Source organism: Echeneis naucrates, chromosome 24 (genome assembly GCF_900963305.1).
Source record: "Echeneis naucrates chromosome 24, fEcheNa1.1, whole genome shotgun sequence".
Taxonomy (NCBI): domain Eukaryota; kingdom Metazoa; phylum Chordata; class Actinopteri; order Carangiformes; family Echeneidae; genus Echeneis; species Echeneis naucrates.
In genome coordinates this window covers 55,407-76,318 of record NC_042534.1, presented here as the reverse complement: position 1 = coordinate 76,318, position 20,912 = coordinate 55,407, and the positions used below count along the sequence as shown (strand labels likewise).

The 20,912-nt window shown below is 43.6% G+C and overlaps 4 protein-coding genes across 10 annotated transcripts; 3 read left to right on the top strand and 1 right to left on the bottom strand.

Annotated features, from left to right (window-relative positions):
• Nucleotides 1-224: 224 nt before the first annotated feature.
• Nucleotides 225-20,897, bottom strand: LOC115037555 (transcription factor IIIB 90 kDa subunit-like). Of its 3 annotated transcripts, XM_029496183.1 has the most exons (19): nucleotides 20,516-20,897; nucleotides 19,482-19,686; nucleotides 11,167-11,247; nucleotides 10,641-10,814; nucleotides 10,511-10,542; nucleotides 10,370-10,442; nucleotides 4,315-4,464; nucleotides 4,133-4,226; nucleotides 3,781-3,907; nucleotides 3,665-3,704; nucleotides 3,428-3,523; nucleotides 3,033-3,347; nucleotides 2,875-2,936; nucleotides 2,141-2,222; nucleotides 1,945-1,997; nucleotides 1,411-1,712; nucleotides 1,154-1,205; nucleotides 890-1,067; nucleotides 225-787 (listed from the first exon to the last, which is right to left on the bottom strand). In XM_029496183.1, exons 2-19 carry the CDS (start codon nucleotides 19,663-19,665, stop codon nucleotides 750-752), a joined length of 2,133 nt encoding a protein of 710 aa, XP_029352043.1. In that variant the 5' UTR covers nucleotides 19,666-19,686; nucleotides 20,516-20,897; the 3' UTR covers nucleotides 225-749. The 3 variants fall into 3 exon arrangements, with proteins under 3 accessions (XP_029352043.1, XP_029352045.1, XP_029352044.1); XM_029496185.1 differs by lacking the exon at nucleotides 19,482-19,686; XM_029496184.1 differs by lacking the exon at nucleotides 20,516-20,897 and having other exon boundaries at nucleotides 11,551-19,624.
• LOC115037558 (BTB/POZ domain-containing protein 6-B) lies at nucleotides 7,001-11,518 on the top strand. Of its 4 annotated transcripts, none has more exons than XM_029496190.1 (5): nucleotides 7,001-7,348; nucleotides 7,614-7,884; nucleotides 8,156-8,246; nucleotides 8,536-8,654; nucleotides 8,927-11,518. In XM_029496190.1, the coding sequence occupies exons 2-5, from the start codon at nucleotides 7,676-7,678 to the stop codon at nucleotides 9,957-9,959; spliced, it is 1,452 nt and encodes a 483-aa protein (XP_029352050.1). In that variant the 5' UTR covers nucleotides 7,001-7,348; nucleotides 7,614-7,675; the 3' UTR covers nucleotides 9,960-11,518. The 4 variants fall into 4 exon arrangements, with proteins under 4 accessions (XP_029352050.1, XP_029352048.1, XP_029352049.1 ...); XM_029496189.1 differs by having other exon boundaries at nucleotides 7,012-7,095; XM_029496188.1 differs by having other exon boundaries at nucleotides 7,001-7,884.
• Nucleotides 14,581-16,577, top strand: LOC115037562 (uncharacterized). The gene is made up of 5 exons (XM_029496195.1): nucleotides 14,581-15,097; nucleotides 15,271-15,388; nucleotides 15,494-15,702; nucleotides 16,137-16,254; nucleotides 16,322-16,577. Exons 1-5 carry the CDS (start codon nucleotides 14,861-14,863, stop codon nucleotides 16,495-16,497), a joined length of 858 nt encoding a protein of 285 aa, XP_029352055.1. The 5' UTR covers nucleotides 14,581-14,860; the 3' UTR covers nucleotides 16,498-16,577.
• Nucleotides 16,533-19,265, top strand: LOC115037556 (uncharacterized). 2 transcript variants are annotated; one of them, XM_029496187.1, is made up of 5 exons: nucleotides 16,533-16,722; nucleotides 16,834-16,949; nucleotides 17,039-18,421; nucleotides 18,510-18,878; nucleotides 19,203-19,265. In XM_029496187.1, the coding sequence occupies exons 1-5, from the start codon at nucleotides 16,607-16,609 to the stop codon at nucleotides 19,208-19,210; spliced, it is 1,992 nt and encodes a 663-aa protein (XP_029352047.1). In that variant the 5' UTR covers nucleotides 16,533-16,606; the 3' UTR covers nucleotides 19,211-19,265. The 2 variants fall into 2 exon arrangements, with proteins under 2 accessions (XP_029352047.1, XP_029352046.1); XM_029496186.1 differs by lacking the exon at nucleotides 19,203-19,265 and having other exon boundaries at nucleotides 18,510-19,121.
• Nucleotides 20,898-20,912: the final 15 nt, after the last annotated feature.

The following is a 20,912-nucleotide window of genomic DNA, read 5'->3' as shown; positions in this document are numbered from 1 at the left end:
AAGCTCCTCTGACAGGCTGAGGGCCTGCACCTTTTTCAGCAGAGACCTCCTGAAATTTGGTGTCCGCCCCAGAGAGGGCCAAGCCCCCAGTCCAACATTACAACTCTGTTCTGGCTCAGTCTCCTCTTATCAGGAGACTGTTTGTCTAAATTAGCTCTGGACAAAACAAATAAAGAAAACAAAAGCGATCGTGAAGTTAATGCGAGGTTGATGAAGACAAAGAGTCAAAATTGGACTCAGTTTATTCTGAGGGAATGTGTCATTGTTATTGTGTTGTTTTTTGTGCTTGTTGTGTTCAGACTAAATTACATTTGAGTTAACATTAGCTGACAAATGGACACAATGGGGGAAACAATTAAACTAGTCCTAAGAGCTGATTGGCTGGCTGATGGTCTGTTGGTCACATGGTTCATCAACAGTCTAACAACCTGGACCTTGCAGCTGAAATGTCATATGAGATGATCTGTAGGTCAACACACACAAACGCAGCTCTTCAGAGTCCACAGCGAATGTGAATGTGTCGTCAAATCAATTCATCAGTGATAATAAAATATTACAGATTTAAAACCAATTAACAAAATGATTCAAACACCAGTTTCACCTGGACAATAAAAAGCATCAAAATTAATAGTGCAGTAATGCCTGATCAGTAATCAATCACTGATATTACAGGGATCCGCCTCAGTCCAGCAGATCCAGACCTTCAGAGCAGGTTCACTGCCTTGAGGTCAAAGGTAAGCTGGGAGGAACTAGAAAATGTCTTCCTCCTCCATCTCACAGCCGTAATCTGAAAACAGCCATACAATCAGTTGGTCAGTAAGTCAGTCAATGCATCAACCAAGCAATTAATCATTTGCCCTGTCAGCCGATCAAAAAAGCATATATTGACCTCCCACAAGCTGCAGAGCACTGACACACTCCTCTTCCATCTCCTCATCCTCCTCCTCATCTTCCTCCACGTTTGGGGGGGGTCTTGTGGGGGCAGGGCTGGTCTCTGGTTCAGGAACTGTAGGAGGATCAGCTGCAGCCTGTGTTGTTTGTGTTGTCATGGTAACAGAGTTTTCTACCTGTGGGGTGAAACAGTGGCCTGCAAGGTGGGAACAGGTCTGATTGGTAGAGACAGATGTGGGGATGAAGATAGGTGGAGACTCACCTTACAGTCAGGTTTCTTCTTCTTTGGTGTGGAGGAAATGAGGCGACAGAACCTGAAACAGAGAGCCTTTCAAAATAAAACAGTAGAACCTGAAGGATCTTAGTTTTCTCTTTCACGTTAAGTAAACTGACTGAAAAATGTTGTGAAGGGAACTCATTGGTGCTCACATGATCACAGATCACACACACTGATTATAAGCTCTATAACTTCTACATCATATTGATTAGAGATTGGACCTTGATGATAATCAATCGTACCTCTTTCCCATGATGCTTGTGTTGACTGCCAGATCTTGATTCACTTCATGGGCCTTTCTTTGAGGGTCTTTACGGCGGCTGCGGCTGAGTCGTTTCCGTGTGCTGGTGTTGGGGTGGGGGGGGTCAGAAGAGGCTCTACTGGGACTGCCCCCTCCCCCACTCCCCACTCCTCCCCTGTTCAGGTCTCTGAGGACATCATAGTTGATCTTGTTGGAGATCCTCTTCTTCTCCAGCATCTTTTCAATGGCTTCACTTGCTGTTGATGCCTCAATCTGCTCCCTCTTCTTACTTTTTGTTTTCTTCTGCAAACACACAGCGGTTATGTCAAACTTCAGTTGGTGTTACCTCACTTGCTTGCAGACAGCCGTGTTTAAATACATAGGAAAAAAAATCATAGATCACAAAAACTATACAAATTAGAATAGAGAACCATAATCAACAAACATTTAACACAACATTGATGCTCCTATTTTTTTTACAAACTGGCATGGTCAACAACTTTCAAACGTTTCAAACATTCAGAAACACACGCACCTTCTCTTTATACATCCCCTGTTCTTTTTCTTTTCTTATCCTTTCTTCCTTTTCTGTAAACAAAAACACACATTGAGTAAATTAAACGTGAACATTACTTTCTGCAAGTGTTCCTCTTCTGATTCATACAAAAGAGGTGCTCTGAATGAAGAATGCTGTTGACGTGTATGATAATGAGGATGATAACAATCCTGACCTCTCTGCTCCTTTAGGTACTCTGCGTTCTCCTTCATCCAGAGCTCAGTCTTCACCTGAACCTCCTTCTCATTCAGGATATACTGCAGCACAGAGAATCAGAAAAAAACTCAGACTGGAGCTCTCTAGATGGAGGTTTACTTGTGGTTCCTAGAGTCTCCAAGAGTAAATCTGGAGGCAGATCGTTCAGTTATCAGGCTCCTCTTCTATGGTTCTGCTTGAGGTTTCTGCCTCTTAAAGGAAGTTTTTCCTTGCCACTGTCACTAAGTGCTTGCTCATCGGGGGATCTGTTGGGTCTCTTTAAAAAAATTTATAAAGAGTTTGGTCTAGACCTGCTCTATATGTAAAGTGCCTTGATGTAACTTTGTTATGATTTGGCGCTATACAAATAAATCTGATTTGATTTGATTTGACTGGTGATTCATTGCTTCTGACATGACAATAAAGTTGAGTGAATAAAGACCACTAATGTTAAACCGTTTATGTTGTGGTTAATGTTTATCACCATTGTCGGACAGTGCTGCCCCCTATAGGCAGATTGCTGTAACTGAACATGTCTTTCGACTGGCTGTCAAACTGTCAGGGAATAAAAGTTATGATTTTAACAAGCAGTTCCTGCACCCAAAAATACAACGTGCCTTTTTCATTAAAACAATCAAGACGAAGGGTCTTATGTGTGTTTGGAGCAGTTTACCTTTGTGTTGGATTAATGATGTGACTGATGAATAAATGTACCTTATCAATCTCCTGATCATCAATGCCGTCCAGGTCCAGCTCTCCACCGTCCAACCGAGCATCTGAATAAACACCCAAAATAGCAGACCACCTGTTTTCAACTTGCATCTGAGGGTGCTGATGAAATGATGATGTTATGCAGGTGTTCCTGGTCTTACCATCAGATTGCTGCTCTGTTCCAGATTTGTTGAAGGCTTGGAAGGTTTGTTGGAGGTCCAGGCTGGCAGACCTTGGCAGCTTCCCCAGTATGATGGCGAGAGGGGGGACCTGACGCTGAGGCCCTGTATCCTCTTTCTCTGGCACCAACTCATGCTCGTTGTCATCTGTCTTCTTGTCTTGCCCCTCCTCCTCCTGGATCACCTGACACAGGAAGTCTTGAGTGAGGTGCTGGGTCGCGGCTTGGAGCTCAGCATCTTCAACCACCAACTCTTCAGGTTCAGTAGCCGTTGACAGAACCTCTACATCGTCAGGATCTGAAAAGCACAGTTGAAAAAGCTGTTGATATTTTTGTAAACATCCACAAGGACTTAGCTGACTCTGGATCAGAGCACACCTATTTGTTTGGCATAGGCTGCATAGATTCCTCTCAGTTTGGGTCGGCTCTTCTCCAGCTCATTCTCAATCTCATCTTTGTAGCAACTGATCTCTCCTGATAGGACCAAAACAAAGAGGTTTAGTCCTTCATTGCATCTTAAATAACTCATCCAATACACTTCAAAGAACTCTGCATTGGTTCAGGGAGTCCTCCAGTGATCCCAACATAAACCCACCCGCATACTTAGGTACTGACCTTCAACCTCATCCAGCTTCTTTGCCAGTTCCTGTTCCAGCTGCAGAAGTAAAGGGCAATTGGTATCTGATGACTGGTGATGTAATTTGGCAGAAATTAATCAAAGAGAGGTCTACCTGCTGCATCTTGGCTTTGTGTTGTGCTGCAATGAAGGAGGGTGGATCACATTCCTGCTCCAGATCCACTCTCATGAACTCATCAATGGTCAACTGACTAGTGGGCGTGTCTTCAAACTCTGTTAACCTGCAGGGACGGAGAGAGGACGTTTTTATGTACTGTGAGCTGCTGTAATCTACCATGATTTTTTTATATCTTGGCTTCTGTTGTCAACATCCATGAGGTTGTGGTCTTGGCTTCTTCTCTCCTGTAACATGATCTGTATTGATCTACTGTGATCTTCTGTGATGTATTGCCATCTGATAAGATCTCCTGTGATCTAACGTGATCTGCTGTAGTTGTGGGTCTTACCTCTTCCTCAATGTGTTCTGACAAACTTTCACCACACTGATCACGTCCTTCACTGTACGACGAAACTTATGCATTCGAGCTGCCACTAGGAGAGCTGGGGGGGTTTGTTTTGTTTGTCAGATGTTAAAAATATTGTCCAGTTGTTGATGTTTGTTATTGTCGTGGTAACAGCCATTGCCTACCTGCTCCACATAGTCCAGATGGTCGGCGTCCGGTATGCATCCAGTCCCTCTTCATCCGCTGAACCAGACGAAGAGCTGTCATGGAAACCTCATGAGTCTTTACTCCGAACTCCAACATGTGAGCAAACCGGGGTATGTAGAGACAGGGGTCTGCAGGGGGAAAAGGAGAGGGCAAAAAGAATAATGGAGAGGGGGAAAGGTACAAGGAGCAAGTAAACCAGTTGTTGAAAAATATCTTGCTGACTAAGGCACAAAGTTAACAAGAATGAACTGATTGACAGGTCTTGTCCCATTTCCACATTGACATGACCATAATGATTTTATTCCATCATGTTTTTATCAAATCTGTTGTATCTAACTCTTTGGTGTCATGGTTTAGAAACCTTTCTTGATTCTCTGAAACAGTGAAATATGAAATGGTCCAGTAAGTTGATTGACAGACACATTTGTATATACACCGTCTCACATGCACAGCTGCTTGATGTGGCTGTAATAATAATGTCATTAAAGTTCGAACTGCGGAAAGAGGTCATTGTTTGCTTGATTTCTCATTGGCTTTGTGATGGGTACAAAAAAAATCCCTTGTCTTTTATCAGAATTACATTTTTAACACAGAAAACTGTTTGACTCGGCTGACCAAACTCTTTTCCCCAGACATGTCCACTTTTTACGTCCCGTCAGGGTCGTCCAGGGGGTTTTTATTAATAGATGATAATGTCCGGTTTTCCTTGTGTGTGTGTATATACTTCTGTATATATATGTGTATATGTGTGTATGCCCCCCCAGTTTGTCGTTGTTTGGGTTAATGTGTGTGATGTCATCCCTGAGAGGCCGCCCTGTGGGCGGATGTCCAAACACGCGACAGAAAGCAGACAAAAGGGAGGCTGAGTGAGAAATATTTTGTAAAAGTTGGATTTTCTAATACAGAGGAGGTATTATTTAGAACATTATTTCATATTATTTATTTATTTATTTGTCCACTAAGATTACTATTACTATTACTATTATTACTATTATTTTACAAGTTGATTTTTCTAACATAGAATTGACATTATTTCTATCATTATTTTATTCCAGAGATTTTACACACACACACATATACATACATATATATATTACAATTAAGGCATAATAAAGAATGTTCAGTAACCTCTTAGAAGCCTATCTGAATTTCTGTCTTTGAGAGATATTATTTTGTAATATCAGTAGTTCAAATTTGTCCTCTGTGGAGGACATTTTTAAACCTGAATATCTTCCAACCACTGCATACAACTGAAATAACTCCTTTTGTTATCTAAAGAGAACATTTAGGGCTTTTCAATGATAACAAATGTGAAGGGGTGGGGCTTTGGTCATTCAGGAAAATGGCATTGGTCGATGCAGGACCATTTTATGGGAAGAGAAAAAGGAAGTGAATATACTTTTTATTGAGCAAATTTTGGCTTTAAATGTTGTTGGCATATTTCCATAAGTCACTTAAGAACACATTAAAATGTTGTTTGAATTATTTTAACTGTATTTTAGCACAGTATTTAAAAAAATTTCCTCTGTCGTGGACATTTGTAGTTATTTCCTCCATTTTGTTGTTTTTTAAATGACAAGAAAGGGAGTCATTCTCAGAAGTAGAGAGAATTTTACTGCAAATAGCTGATGGAGACTCAGATATTGAGTTATCTGATGGAGAGGATCGAGATGCATTGTTTGAGGCAGAAACAGAGGAAGATGATTCAGGGAGCTCTCAGGATGAGGGCTAGCAGATGCTGAGGAGACAGATCAAGCAGAACCGTCCACATCTAAGTCCAGTTGGCGTCCACTATGGAGCAAGAGTACAAAATACACCTTGAGTTTGTATTAAAAATTAATGAAACATATTTTCTCTAACAATTAAGACTGATTTTAACTTTGTTTTTATGTCTGTATTGCTTCTTTCTTACGATTCAAATTCAAACTCGATGATGCTCCTGTTATTGAGAGCAATGATGCCATGACAAACCAAAACTGGACCCCAATGGACTATTTTAAGCAGTACATTGATGACTCCGTGTTTGAAGGAATGGCCCTGTGCACCAATCAGCATGAAGTCCTTGTGTCTGGAGCAACACTGAAAACCACTCCTGAAGAACTGAAGACATTCTTTGGGAATTATATTTACATGGGCTGTCTAGGATATCCAAACATTCAGATGTATTGGGCCTCAAAGTTCAGTTTCACCTGTGGCGTTCCAATGTCCACTTCAGTGGATACATGATATCTAAAAAACAAAAAAAACAAAAAACAAAAAAAAAAAAAAAACACGTTTTCAGTATTCTAATTACTTAAAAAAATTCATTGGACAATTTTTTTCTTCTGGTAGTGAGGAGGATATAATAAAATATACTGTCCATATATATAAACTTTAAATATATTAAAATTATAAGTAAAATATCTCGTGGCCGGGCCGAGTGTCCTCTTTTTTGGAAATGAAAATATGGTCACCCTATGTTTGACTCATTGAATGTGGATGTAAATAAGGAATATCGAATTAACCTACACACCAAACCTAAACTCTATTAGTTTGTTTATGTGCTTTAAATTCTGACTCTCTCTGCGGATGTATGAAGTATCCTGGTCTGGTTCTGGTTCGGTGTTCATTAAACAGTACAAGGGTTTTCCCGCACTCTGTCGCCATCTGGCGGAGCGCCGAAGATGCCCGGGATCTAAGATGGCGACTAGAGGAACACCAGGAGCGAGTGATGTTCTCAACCTTATCCACAGAAGCAGCGCGCTGCCTGCCTCTGGCAGGTAAAACACACTGGCACCGTGTGAGCGACCGGCCGCCAGTGATCCCGCCGGACGGTGACACAATGTCAGTGTAAGGGAGGAAATGATCCGTCTGACCGGAGATCGACCAGCTAACCGGGCTCTGAACTGACCCGTCGAGGACTCACAGGACCGACCAGACCTCTTTGACTCGGTGTGCAGGTCTCAGGGAGCACCAGTAGTCCGTCTTCTACTCCTGACCTAGACTTCGTCTATCCTGGTCTCTGTGATCAGGGTGAGATGAGAACCAAACCCTGTAATATAGTGAGGCTAGTGGTCCAGATGAGTGTGAGGCAGGCTGGTGGTCCAGATGAGTGTGAGGCAGGCTGGTGGTCCAGATGAGTGTGAGGCTGGTGGTCCAGATGAGTGTGAGGCAGGCTGGTGGTCCAGATGAGTGTGAGGCAGGCTGGTGGTCCAGATGAGTGTGAGGCAGGCTGGTGGTCCAGATGTGTGTGATTTCTGTCACATGATGGCTCTTCATGCTGAATTATCCCCAACAGGGAGTTGTCATCATGCTGTGAGGCCTCGACCTCACTGTGCACCCTCTGAGGAACGGGAAGAGATGGCGGCTGAACTTTTCTCCACCAACCTCCCCCACAACAATGAGGTGGAGGTGGAGGTGGTGGAGGTGAAGAAGAGTTTCATCCAGCTAAACAAACCCGAGCCGACGTCCGAAAGTGTCTGCGAGCGAAACACCGATCAGCTGAGCAACAACAACGTGGGAGAGGAGGCAGACAGCTGGCAGGCGGCACACCCCACCCTCAGAGAGAGGTGAGTCATACTGAGGCAGGACTCAGGGTGGACTCACGACCAAGTGTGCTGGTGTTGCCAGGTGATTTCCAGAGTGAGTGACTCATTACATCAGTCTGTCACTGTCACTATTTCCTCTGCTGCTGAAAACAGACATGTTCGATTCGGGCTCATTTTCATTCTGCATTATCTTTAATGGCCTCTTTTAAGCTTGATGTTTTTCTCTTCAGACAGCATTTGTTTGTTGTTCTGCTGCCATTTGGATTGTTTTTGTGATTGTGTATCTCGGCAGGAATGCTCTGATGTTCAACAACGAGCAGATGGCTGATGTTCACTTTGTAGTTGGTCCTCCAGAAGAAACACACAGGGTCCCAGCTCATAAGGTACAGGATGTGGTTTCAGCTAGATCTAAACTAACCAATAGAGATCTGTCCATTAAAACAGTTCAGATACAATTCTGGGATAAAACTCAGGTTTTAAGTAAAAGTCAGTTACCATGGAAACAATCAGAACAAACCCTGGTTGATTGTTTTTAAATCCAGAGGAAGCGTGAAACTTAACTCACTCACAATGGCATGGGAATCTTTTACGTCATAGTGTCATTGTAGTTCATCCTCAGGAGATGTTCGGTTTCAGACTAGTACTGGTCCGTTTCATGTCTCTGTGTTGTAGTATGTCCTGGCCGTTGGCAGCTCTGTGTTTGGAGCCATGTTTTATGGAGATCTGGCTGAGGGACAATCTGAGATCCACATCCCTGATGTGGAACCGACTGCTTTCCTTATCCTGCTGAAGTGAGTTCAATCTGGGAATGATTCAGAACCAAACGAGTCAAGTTGGACTTAAAGTCCACCAGAGTCCAGGACTTTCCTGAAGTCAGGTTTAGGGTTAGGGTTCCAGGAATTCAAGAGGCTAAAATGATGAAATACTAGACTACCAGAGTTCTAATGTCTGTAAGAAAAAGAAAGTTTTCATCAAAGCAATTTGAAAATTTGATATCATGCTGATGAATCTATTGGTCCATGATAAAAGTCCTTGACCTTCTGTATGTGTCTGTCTGTCTCAGGTACATGTACAGTGACGAGATTGAGCTGGAAGCTGACACTGTGCTTGCTACCCTCTATGCTGCAAAGAAGTACATTGTTCCTGCTCTGGCGAAGGCATGTGTCAACTTCCTGGAGACCAGCCTGGAGGCGAAAAATGCATGTGTCCTGCTGTCTCAGAGCCGACTATTCGAGGAGCCAGAGCTGACGCAGCGCTGCTGGGAGGTGATCGATGCTCAGGCTGAGCTTGCACTGCGATCTGAAGGTTTCTGTGAGATCGACCTGCCCACACTGGAGATCATCCTGCAGAGAGAGACACTCAACATCCGTGAGGTTGTGGTCTTCCAGGCAGTGCTGAGCTGGGCAGCAGCTGAGTGTCGGCGGCAGGGCCTGGTGGTGGCCCCCAGGAATCAACGGGCTGTGCTGGGTAAGGCTCTGTATTTAGTCCGGATCCCTTCCATGACACTGCAAGAGTTTGCAGATGGAGCAGCACAGTCAAATGTCCTGACATTGAAAGAGACTTGCAATGTCTTCCTGTGGTTTACTGCTACCAACAAACCCGTGCTGGAGTTTCCTCTGGTAAAGCGGGCTGGCCTTGCGCCACAGAGGTGCCACCGCTTTCAGTCATCAGCATACCGCAGTAACCAGTGGCGCTACAGAGGACGCTGCGACAGCATCCAATTCTCAGTGGATCGGAGGATTTTTGTGGCTGGACTCGGTATGTATGGGTCAAGCAGTGGCAAAGCAGAGTACAGTGTGAAGATTGAACTAAAGAGGCAGGGAACTGTTCTGGCGCACAATATCACCAAGTTCTTATCAGATGGGTCAAGCAGTACCTTTCCTGTATGGTTTGAGCACCCAGTCCAGGTGGAACAGGACACCTTCTACACTGTCAGTGCTGTCTTGGATGGAAATGAGCTGAGTTATTTTGGACAAGAGGGAATGACAGAGGTGCAGTGTGGGAAAGTGACCTTCCAGTTTCAGTGTTCATCAGACAGTACCAACGGGACAGGTGTTCAAGGGGGGCAAATTCCTGAACTGGTATTCTACTCCTGAACCAGAATCTCTAAGAAGAGAGGGTTTTTTTTCCCCAAATAGGCTATTGTGTCTGGTTTTCTCTGTGCATTGTAAAGAAATGTCAATTAACAATGAAGGTAAAGTTAAAGTGGTAAAGTGTGTTGCTCTCTCCTCAGTTTCAACATTTGAACCTCTGTATTTCTCTCTCTCTCAAGCCAACCAGTCAAGTCAGATGGCTGTCCCCCCTGAGCCTGGTTCTGTCTGAGCTTTATGCCTCTTAAAGGAAGGTTTTCCTTGCCACTGTTGCTAAGTTCTTACTTTGACTTGATTTGATCCCCTGCATCTGCCATTTGCTGCGTTTAAAACCTCAACAAACTGTTTGAAATGACAAAGCTTTAACTTTCTGGTGAATCCCTCACGTGGATTTTAAGAGGGAGAAAGATTCTCACCAATGGCGGGAGCATTGATGCAGAGCTCACGAGCCAACAGCAGGAACGTCTTTCCCAGGATGTAAACATTCACCTTGACACAGAAAACAAAAATTATAACTCTCCGGAGTCTATGAGGAGACAGTGTGGGGTTAATCATACCTGCAGCAGGTCACTCAGGTCAAGCAGCATGTCTGCAGAACAGTTAAGGAAGACCAGCAGAGTCCAGGGTCCAGACAGACAGTAAACATTCAACCATACACATAGCTGATCACAGCAACTGCTAGGATACGTGGTGTCCCCTCAGTACGACACACTAGGTAGAGACACGCGGCAATGACATGCTCCGTTTTGCGTCCTCGGGTCAGGTGTTTATTGACGACCATCTTGAAGAAGTTAAACGCTGTGTCCAGACAGTGCTGGTTCAGCTGCAGCTGACTCCCCAGCTGCTGGATCTGACGCTTACCTGGGGGAGACAGGCACTCCTGACAATTAGTTACCTGCATAAGTAAAGGGTTGATTATATCTGACTGAAGGTTGGGACCTTTATAAGCATTTAAATTTTCATCTGCTTGTGGACTCCAGTTCTGGTTCCACTGTTCTCCCAACACAGATGGTTCAAGTAAACCCCATTTGAATTTGGTTTTTAGGGGTAACAAGACCAGCAAATAAAGACTTACATTGAACTAGATTCTGAATTTGGAGATTTACACAGTTGACTGAAGTCAAGGCTCAGGAAAGAACCAAAACGACCTGATTGCCAAGACCAACATCCCAGCTGCTTCAGGTGTGATGAGGAAGATGATGATGATGCTCACCATTCTGCAGGGTCTGGGCTCTGGATTCTTTACCAACACTGGTATGGAAACCAGAACCAAGAAGAGGAGCTTTCACTGGGCCTGGGAGAGAGGGGGAACAGGGGAAGTCAGATACTTCTGCTGTGCCATGACTCCTGATTATTGATGACTCAGAACAGAATATAAATGTTGGTTTGTTGCTGTATGAGAAAATTTTGAATATAATTAATTGTTTATTGACCTGCACTTTCTACTGGTCTATTTCTTCATATAACCTTAGTTTGACATTTCAGAGCCATGTTTTCTAGGGTGGTGGGGCTGTGTATTAGCACATGTTAAAATGAAGTTGGCTTAAATAAAATCTGATTCCAAAGAGGTGGTTAGAAGATCCAGCTTGTGGTTTACCTGTTCACTTTCCCTCATTTAGACCAGAATCAGACTCAATCCCCTTCACCTGGGGTTGTCATATTTATTACCAGGTGATCGGATCACCTGGCTGCAGAGCAGGTGTTTTCCTCAACAAAGGCAGAGGCAGATTTCAATTTTCTGTTTCAACATGGAGACAGCTGCTTTCATTATTGGGTGAGTACATTTTATTTCAACTCAACAAATCTCTCACCTGGACAGCTAAAAACACTGCCCCCCCCCCCCCCCCAAAGACTCATCTTTACCAGCTGCAAGTTTGAAGGAATACAAACAGCTGCAAGTCAAGTAGAAGGTAAACTGGATTTACTTGTGAACTTGTTTAGTTAAAATCTGCAGTTTGACTGGTCTTGAAGTTCCTTGGTGACTCCTGTCCTTCTGACTGATCCTCTCCATCATTTTAGTCAGATTAGTACTAATCTTAATTTTATTTTTACAACACTTTTCACAATACCGGTTGCAAAGTGCTGCACACACGAGATAAAAGCAAACAGTAATATAAAGAGCCATTTTTAACAGTCACCAAAATAAAATCAAGACAGCTAAAATTTTCAAAAACCCAGCGACGTTAAACTGATAAGGGAACAATAAGACAATTGAATAAAATTAATTTGGTGTTTTAAGAGATGATTTAAAGGCAGGCAGAGAATTTTGTTCTCTAAGCTTCTCAAGTAAGCTATTCTAAAAGGTCACTCTTGGTCTTCAGCCTAGTCTGTGGAATATCCAACAGTGCTGTATCAGACAATCTTGGATAACAGACTGATGAGTGAGGAGTAGGAGCTCAGTCCAGTAACTTGGTGCCATACCAGTGTATAGACGGGCAGCCAGTTTAGAGAAGTTAAAATAGGACGGAGATAATCATGCTTTGAGCTTGTTAAAACCTTGTCCTTGATTAAATACTTGTAGCAGATATCTTTCAGAGTCTGTGTGTCATCAGGATTCAGTGAGTCTGATGTTCAGTCTGTGTGTCGGGACCGTTACCTGTCGATCCGGGTGGCCTCAACACATGCTCCGCACTTTGAGGCTCTAGGTGAGTTTGCTGCAAACAGAGACTTTAGTAACAACAGTCAAACTTTGGTGTCAGTCTTCCTCTCCATTCATTCTACCAATGTATTACCCAAACATCCTTGTAGACAAAAATGGCATCCACTTCATTAGCGAGCAGGTTGCTTCACGCTGTGGTTATACCATCAGCACCTTCAGAATGGATGGCTTCACAACATTCAGAGCATCATACTACTCCTGCTTCACCCACAACCAGGTAACATCATTTGTCCCACAGCCAGGTAATCTACCCTGAGACCACTCTGATTGAGCTGTTCTGAGGTTTTGTTATTGTTTCTTCAGAACGATGAAGTGTTCACTTTCAGATTCAATGTGGTTGTGAGCGGCCGTGGTGGTCAAATCAGCCAACCCGTCTCTGCAGTCTGCTCTGGTCTTATCTGGACTCATAGGGAGGTCATCTGTGAGGAGGACTACATGGAGGTCAGAAAACCAGCTACTCCTGGAACACTCAAACATATGACGGGCCTGTCAGTCACTGTTTTAATGTGGTGCAATGGTGTCAACCAGGTGAATGTGAACAGAGAGCCTCCATGTGAAGGTCAGCGGGTTGAGAGTGGACAGGTGTGGTTGGCAGCCTTCTCTCAGGTAAAACCATACCTGGATGGACCAAAGAAGCAAAATAAAACCAGTGCTTGATATCTTAAGTTGTGATAATGTGTTTTTGGTTGGTGGTGGTCAGGCTCAGAGGATTGCAGGTTCAGTCTGGCAGCTGATGTTCCTGCAGAGTGATGGGCAGGTCTTTTCCATGCCCATCAGTGAGGCTCAGTCACAGGGCTACAGCCTGACTATGAGCACCCAGAGAGTGGTGCTCCGATCTCGATACAGACAGCTGCATGCCAAGGTCATAATGGTGGGTAACCATTTCAGCTGGCATCCCTTAATTCTTAGATCTTTCTTTTGATTTGTTTGTGTGAGACAATTCCACACGTAAGGAAATGTATTCAGTTTTCTGTCTCTACTGTCTGCACTTGATACCTCAACTGTTTCTGTGGATAGAACTCTTTACTGCGTCATCTGTTTCCATGTAGATGTTCTTGCTAGTACTCCAAATGAGGACCCTCATACTGTAGGTGGATTATTCTACTTGAGTCTAGCTCAAACACATAAGTCCTAAGTACTTATCCATGCATAAATGCAGACAGTTGAAGATTCGGTAAGTCCCTGGCATTTAAATTGGCAGTTGCAGCTAAGTCTACAGATTTAAATTTATCCTGTAAATTTAACTGCCATGACATTTCCCACCAACATTCATGATGCTAAATGTGAGCATGCCAGCTGTTGCTCTTTAGTGATATTTAGAATAGCCATTGTATCTTATTTATAGCTGAACCGATCTATTGCATCTAAATGTGCTCACACCTCCCCCTAAAGTTTGAGTTGTTATCCCTGTATTCATGCATGTGTGGATGTGCTAACTAAAGCTAAAGTAAGACAGTAATTTGAAAATATCCTCACGTGTCATCAGGTGGACAGTATCCCTGTTGAAGTTGTCCAGGTTTCCTTGTTCTTCAAGAGAAAGCTAACAGTGATGATGATTGACTTGTCCATGGCCTGTACAATTAGTAAGTTCTTCTCCAAAGACACACGAGTGGCTTCTGTCAGAATGGTGCAACATCTCTCCCACCCCCCACCTTTTTTTTTTTTTTTTTTTTTTTTTTTTTTAAACCTTCAGATTCTGGTTCTTTTGATGGCACCTGGTTGCACTGGGACATCCCCTGGGTCATGACTCCTCTGGTTGAAGAGGCAGCAAGATTTGAAAGTCAGAGCCTCAAAGTGGGGGTGGAGGGTGTGCTGCTGGATGAACCAACCACCCGAGGATTCAATTTGGTCCAACAAGGAGGACTGGTCCAGATAAGGGTTCCTTTAAGGGCAGAGGGTGTTTACCGCAAGGTAAAGTCACATGCTTCCAAATTTAAGACTGAGGCCCAGATGACATTGTAACGGTGATGGTGGTTGATCAACAGCAGATTCTGCATCCAGTTGTCAATTTCATCTTTCTGCAGAGTTTGGTGGTGAACAATGTATACAAGGAGCTGTATGTGATCTTCCTGCTGTATGAACACATCTTCTCTCTTGTGTATGAAGATGGGAGCAGCATCAACACCAGGCACCGAATGCTTAGAGTGGTCGATACACCGTTGCTCTGCCATCCACCTTTCAGTCTCAACCGCAAGTTTACTGATCAACATGAAGAACAATAAAGGCCTCAAGTGGCTTCAGTCACGTCATGTATATTCTCTGTTCTTCTCCTGTAGAAACAATCAGTGATGACCAAGTTTTCATCGTCTACCTGGGAAACATTCCTGCAGATGTCATTTTAGAGCAAGTGTGGATTAACGGTAACCAGCTGATGATGGCAGAGAGTGATGAACGAGGCATCAGCCTCAGTCCTGTTGTTCACAGTAATGGAAGCCGGGCCTATGAGCTCCAGCTGCCCTTCAAAGACGTCACTGTCCACAGGATGGTGAGGACTCAACAAAGAACCAGGAATCAGTTCTGGGCCTGTTTTATGATCAATATTGTATTTCTTATTGTCAAGGATGAAAATACATGCAGACCCTGTCCTCTCAGAACTTCCAGAATGGTATTTCAAATCCTTTTTGTTGAGCGCTATCACAGACATCTGTTCTCCAACAGTACCTGGGTGGAGGTGTAATGCACTACTCCATTGATATAAACTTCACTCTCACTATCATGCCCCAGAGAGACTCCTATTACTACCAAACATTCATCACAGCACAAGTATTCAATGCATGTAAGTACATTTCATACTCATTGTCAGTTCTCCAGCAACTAGACAGTATTGAAACATGTAAAACCACCAGTGAATCCTACTTCTAAATCGCCTGAATTCCTCCAGTTCCTCCAGAGATCACAGCTCACTGTTCAGACAGAGGAATAACCTTTAGCCTGGTCCTGACACCTCAAGCCATGAGTCACTGGGAGGTGGGTGTTGACCATGAGCCTCTCACATTAGAGCTGGCAGCACAGAGAGGGTACCATCTTCACCATGATGCCCACAAAACCATCCTAGAAGTACCTGTTTTCTCCATTGGGTACACCTATGAAGTAAGTCCATTAAGCGAGTTGGCCCACTACACTAAGGAATTCCCAAAATAATCTGAATCTCAAGTCCCAAGGTTTTTTTGTTTTTTTATTTTATTTTTTTTTTGGGGGGGGGGGCAAAAAAAGGGTTCAAATTTGACTTTTTACATTTTTTTCTTCAAACTTCAAGGATCAAATTTTTTTACCACTGTTCATTCTCCATCAACTTGGAATGAAATCTGTGGTTTTCAGTTGGTGAGGAACTTTACTTTCATCTGAAATGTACTGCGTCCAATTTCACAAAACCTGCTTTCTTCTCACTACAATATTTTGGACATTTACAGACTAAACATTAATCAACATGAATGCAAATTAATTGTTAGCCCCTTGAAACTAAATGTGTTCATAACGTCAGTCTCTTTTTTTTTTTTTTTTTTTCCCCTCACCCCCTTCTCTAGGGGATCAACCTTTCAAACTTTTATGGAACATTTAAGCTTCTTTTGAGAGACTCCAAAACACTTGAGGTCCAGACTTCAACTTCCAAACGCTGCCTCTTCAAAACTGAGGATATGATAGGTAATTCGATTCTACATATTTGTCCCTATCGCCTTTCTAACTTTGACACTGGGCTGTATTGTTTCAGTCTGTTCTACAGATGGGACCATTACACTGGTAACATCCCCAACAGCCACCTGGCCCACAGTGCTGCCCGAGAGAATCAGTCTGCTGGATCCCGCCTGTAGACCCAAACAGGCCGACCAATCCAGAGTCCTGTTTGAGTTCAAAGTGGATTCATGTGGAACAAGAGCCATGGTATGACTCAAATAACTGAGGTGGGATGAAAGTCTTGTTTGTTCTGAGGAACACATCTGAGACAAGTACAACAAAGCTGAACTAGAATTTAGACAGTGCCTATCAAGATGCGTAAATGCAAAGTGATCAACAGGTTGGGGAGTCTTATGTTGTCTATGAGAATGAGATTCGCCATGACAGACAGTTGATTGCAGATGGACCAAACCTCATCACCAGGGAATCTCTGTTCAGGTAAGGAAGTTATCCACATCTGAATGATCCCACACCAGGTATTGGAACTGCAACCAATAGCTAACACAAAAGAAAACTGCTAGTGAATAAATGTATCTGATTCTTGAACAGGTTGACTGTTAGGTGTTTCTATCCAGTGAGTGGTGTCGCCAGATTGTCTGTGGAGAGGTTGTTTCGCTCAGCGAGTCCTGGATTTGGTTCAGTGAAAGTCTTTGAAATCCTTAAAGGTCACAATCTAAATAAGTTATGATCTAAACTTATGATTTTAAATGGCATGTGGCTTCAATGGCAGAGTATTGAGCTTATGTTCCTGCAGATTCTTCAAATCCAGCCCCTGCTCAGGACTGTTTGCATCAAGTTTCTGGAAATGACAATACCCCAGCTAACCAGATCTACCAAAGCCCTGCAACAGGTGAATTTCTGTCTTACCCTGGCATCAGGCTTCAGCCCAAACCTGGACCAAGTCACGTTATTACAGTACCAGGAACACTCAACACGCTGGTGTCCTCTTCCAAAGACCCTCAAAAATTTCCAATCTTGAATCTTTTTGCTGAAACTAAAATTGTTGGTATGCACCAGGTCCCTCAGCAGGTTTCATCTCATTCTAGTCCTCTTGGGTCCCTGCAGGAGGACCAAAATGAGAGAATTGAATCTGTGAGAGCAAGACTTAACAAGTCAGCCTTAGCGTTGGAGTCTTTCAGCAAGACTCTTGATCCATCTATTGCAGACCAATCAAAAAGTAGCTGGGATAACTCTGCTCAAACTTTAAGACTTCAAAGGCTGAAAGGTTTAAAAAACAATGCCCAGCTCTCTGGCCCAGTATGGAACCAGTCTACACTGAGCCAATCTGGAAGTGTTGTGCTAAATGAAGACCTGCACAATCTTAAAGTTGATCTCACATTTGGCACAAGAGAGAAGAATCACCAACATGAGGCAAAGCATCCTTTGAGCTCTCAAGGGTCCTCAGGGAGGGTGGTGGAAAAGGCCAATTTGGGGGACTGGCCTGCCTACCAACCTCAAGGTCTGTATGATCCCACTCAAGCCTCCCAGCCTGGCCAACTCCTTCAGCTGTCAGGCCAGTCCGGCCCAGACCTCTTCAGTGGCACAAGCAGAGACAAGAAAAATATTCCTGTCCATAACAACAACAAAAAGGCTATCTCTGACTCACCTCGAGAAACTAAACAGTCTGTGAGCAATGAACCAACTATGACCGAAAGAGTCATCCAAAGCAGGACGAGTGAGATGAGTCGCTCTGGAGTTCAGAACATCAGAGTCAAACCCCTGAGCAGATTAGTATCTTTAGGACATCATCTGGACCACAAACCTGTTAAACAGGCAAATTTGCTAATATCTAATCCCTCCCAATATGACACTGACATGACAGCTGTCAGCAATGATGGAAAACACTTGAGGGCCAGACAGCTCCAGGACCGCAGTATTTCAAACACCAGACAGGAACACTTTTCTGAAAAAACTGGGTTTAAAACACCATGGCAGGGACAAGGTATTCAAAATGCCCAAGCCAAACTGCCCCAATATCCAGTGCCCTGGGTCACTGATCTAGCTCCAAACTGGCAGGGAATTCAGGAAAAACAGGTTAATTCAGGACCCCAGCAGAAGCTGATCAAGTCAGTGGCTGAGAAGGGAAATGGGAGACAAGAATCTGGTTCACCGTTAAGAAATGTCCCTCAATCAGAAGGTAACTCACCAGGACGACTTTTTTTTTTTTTTTTTTTCCCCCCCAAAAATAATTATTTACATGATTTAATGTCCCCTCCACTTGACAGGACCATCAAAAGCTTCTCACAGTAGAATCAGACCTAGTCCTAGATTCCTGGGAAGACTCCAGACCAACGACCCCTCCAGAGGGCAGATGCTCCAAAACTCAGAGTCTGCTACCAGAAGAGGAAATGACAGGATATCTGATCCTAGCTTTATGCTGCAGAACACTACAAAGACACCCGCCGACCGCAGAGACCATGATGCAACTGATACAAGTCACGGGGGCCTGAATCCCATTGCAGGAGGAGCTGAGTTTATGGGTTTTCACACACATTCTATTGGCTCTGGTACGCCAGGTTCAGCCCTGAAGATTCCAAGCAGGTCAGAATGTGGCTATCGGTACGGATGGAGTGTTCACCAAGGCATCATGAGAGGTATCAACACCCTCAACATTCAGGTCTTTATTTAGGGACAAATGCATTCAGGTCAGTTTAAGTACCAGTTTGTACAGTCACTGGTTGGACTGTACAACTGACTTTGACTGTTCATTTGGGACATCAAATGCTAAATGGAGCAATTTTCCAAGGTCTGAACAGATATGACTTCAAAAGCAGAGCTCTTTGATCACTATTATCTGAGATGAAAATGAGATGCTGTCTGAGCACATTGAAGGTACTAAGTGGGTTTAAAATGTCTCTGAATTATTTGATGGTGTAATTTATTTTTATTTTTTTCCCTCTACCCCCACCCCCCACCAGGTAGATGAATCAAATGGAGTTCTGAAAAGGTGTATTTGCAGAGTCTGATGGAATAAAGTTCTTGATGTTCTACAACGACTCAGTATTATCACCTGATGACATTATCATGATAATGTACTGTTGACTGACATTAAAGGTAAACAGATTTGGAGGCAGGTTGGAGTTTCAGGTTCCTTTTTAAACTCCTGGTTGTCCTGTCCACTCAGTCTGGTCAGAAATGTACATAGTTTCCAACAGAACATACCACATCTCTGAAATAAGAACATGTTGGTGTCTCACCATCAGCAGAGACAAACTGTCCTACAGCTGAAGAAACTCCTCCACTCCCTTCCACAAACTGGACCTCAGAAACAATTATGTTGTCTTCCAGAACCGAACCGCAGCCTGTGCAGACTGCACTTCCACGGGCCTGGTCCACATCTATGTCTGTCCCCCCGCAGGTCTGACACACCCTGGAGCTCATGGTGATGGGGATCAATTAAACCTGGGGGGGGGGTTAACAGACAGGAGCAGGTTACAGGCTGGAAGTGATTAGTGACCTGAAATTGGACCATACTTGAACTTGAACTTTCAGAGGCTGTGTTTGTAGTGGGAAGATATACTTTTTTTTTTTTTTTGGAGCTGAAACAGTTTCAGTTAGAAAGAAACCCTTGTTATAAGATAGACTCAAGTGTTCCTGATGAGTTCATATTCTCATTCTCTAGTTACAAGTTATCAATAGAAATCAATGTTTTTTATTTTTTCATGATGCTCCATTTAGATGAAAATGGACAAATCAAACAGTAACAAATGTCAAGTGGACCATTGCAAATCATACTGATTAGAAATGATGGGTAGAATCAGCACTGAGAATAAAGTCAAACATATTCCTGACATGTGCCCTGCAGCTGTTCAGGCTGATTGACAGAGAAACCTTAAACCTCGGACTTTGGTTGGCGTTTGTCAGAAGATTTAATGGACCTGAGGGGTATACTACGAAGGAAGCTCAACAGAGCCGGGCTTTCTTTGGGTGAGCTGGCTCGACAAAGCCGAAAACTTCAACCAGAGATAATGAGTATCCCAACTTAGTTATCATCTTGATTTGTCGGCCTAGGCTTTCCTCATCAGGCTCTGTGCACGTTCACATCAAAATAACCATAACACTAAGGCACTAATCTCTCTTCGTAGTATCCCCCCCCCAGTCTGTGCCAGTCTGTGCCAGATTGAGTCTGGCTGATGGGCCACAAAAAGCGGGATCAGACGCAAACAGAATTTTATAAACCGATGAGCTGACCGTGAATTACCCGGTCCCGAACGGCTCCGGACGGACTCACCGACTGGTGGAAACAAAAGGACCCGCCGCGGCCGTTAGAGACGCGGAACCATCACCTCAGTTCTCCCGATGGAATCCGTGATATGACTTGGTCAGTCTGACAAACATCCGATGAAGTATGGGTCGTGGGCACTGTCTATTAAAAAAACTCGATTTTATTATTGATCACTTTCTTGTTATCCATCATTGTTTCTGCTGTTTTGTTTTCTTCCTGTGGCGCCGTGAAGTGACGTCAGAGAGCCCGGAGTTTTTTTTCGATGACGGAAAAAGTCCCGATATAAATATCGATGACATGGGCACGTCATTGATAAAGGTGAAATGCGTGGTCACGGTGACGTGTCTCAGTTTGCTGTAAAAGTTGGCCTTAAGTTATAAACCCGGACCGTACCGGATGATCC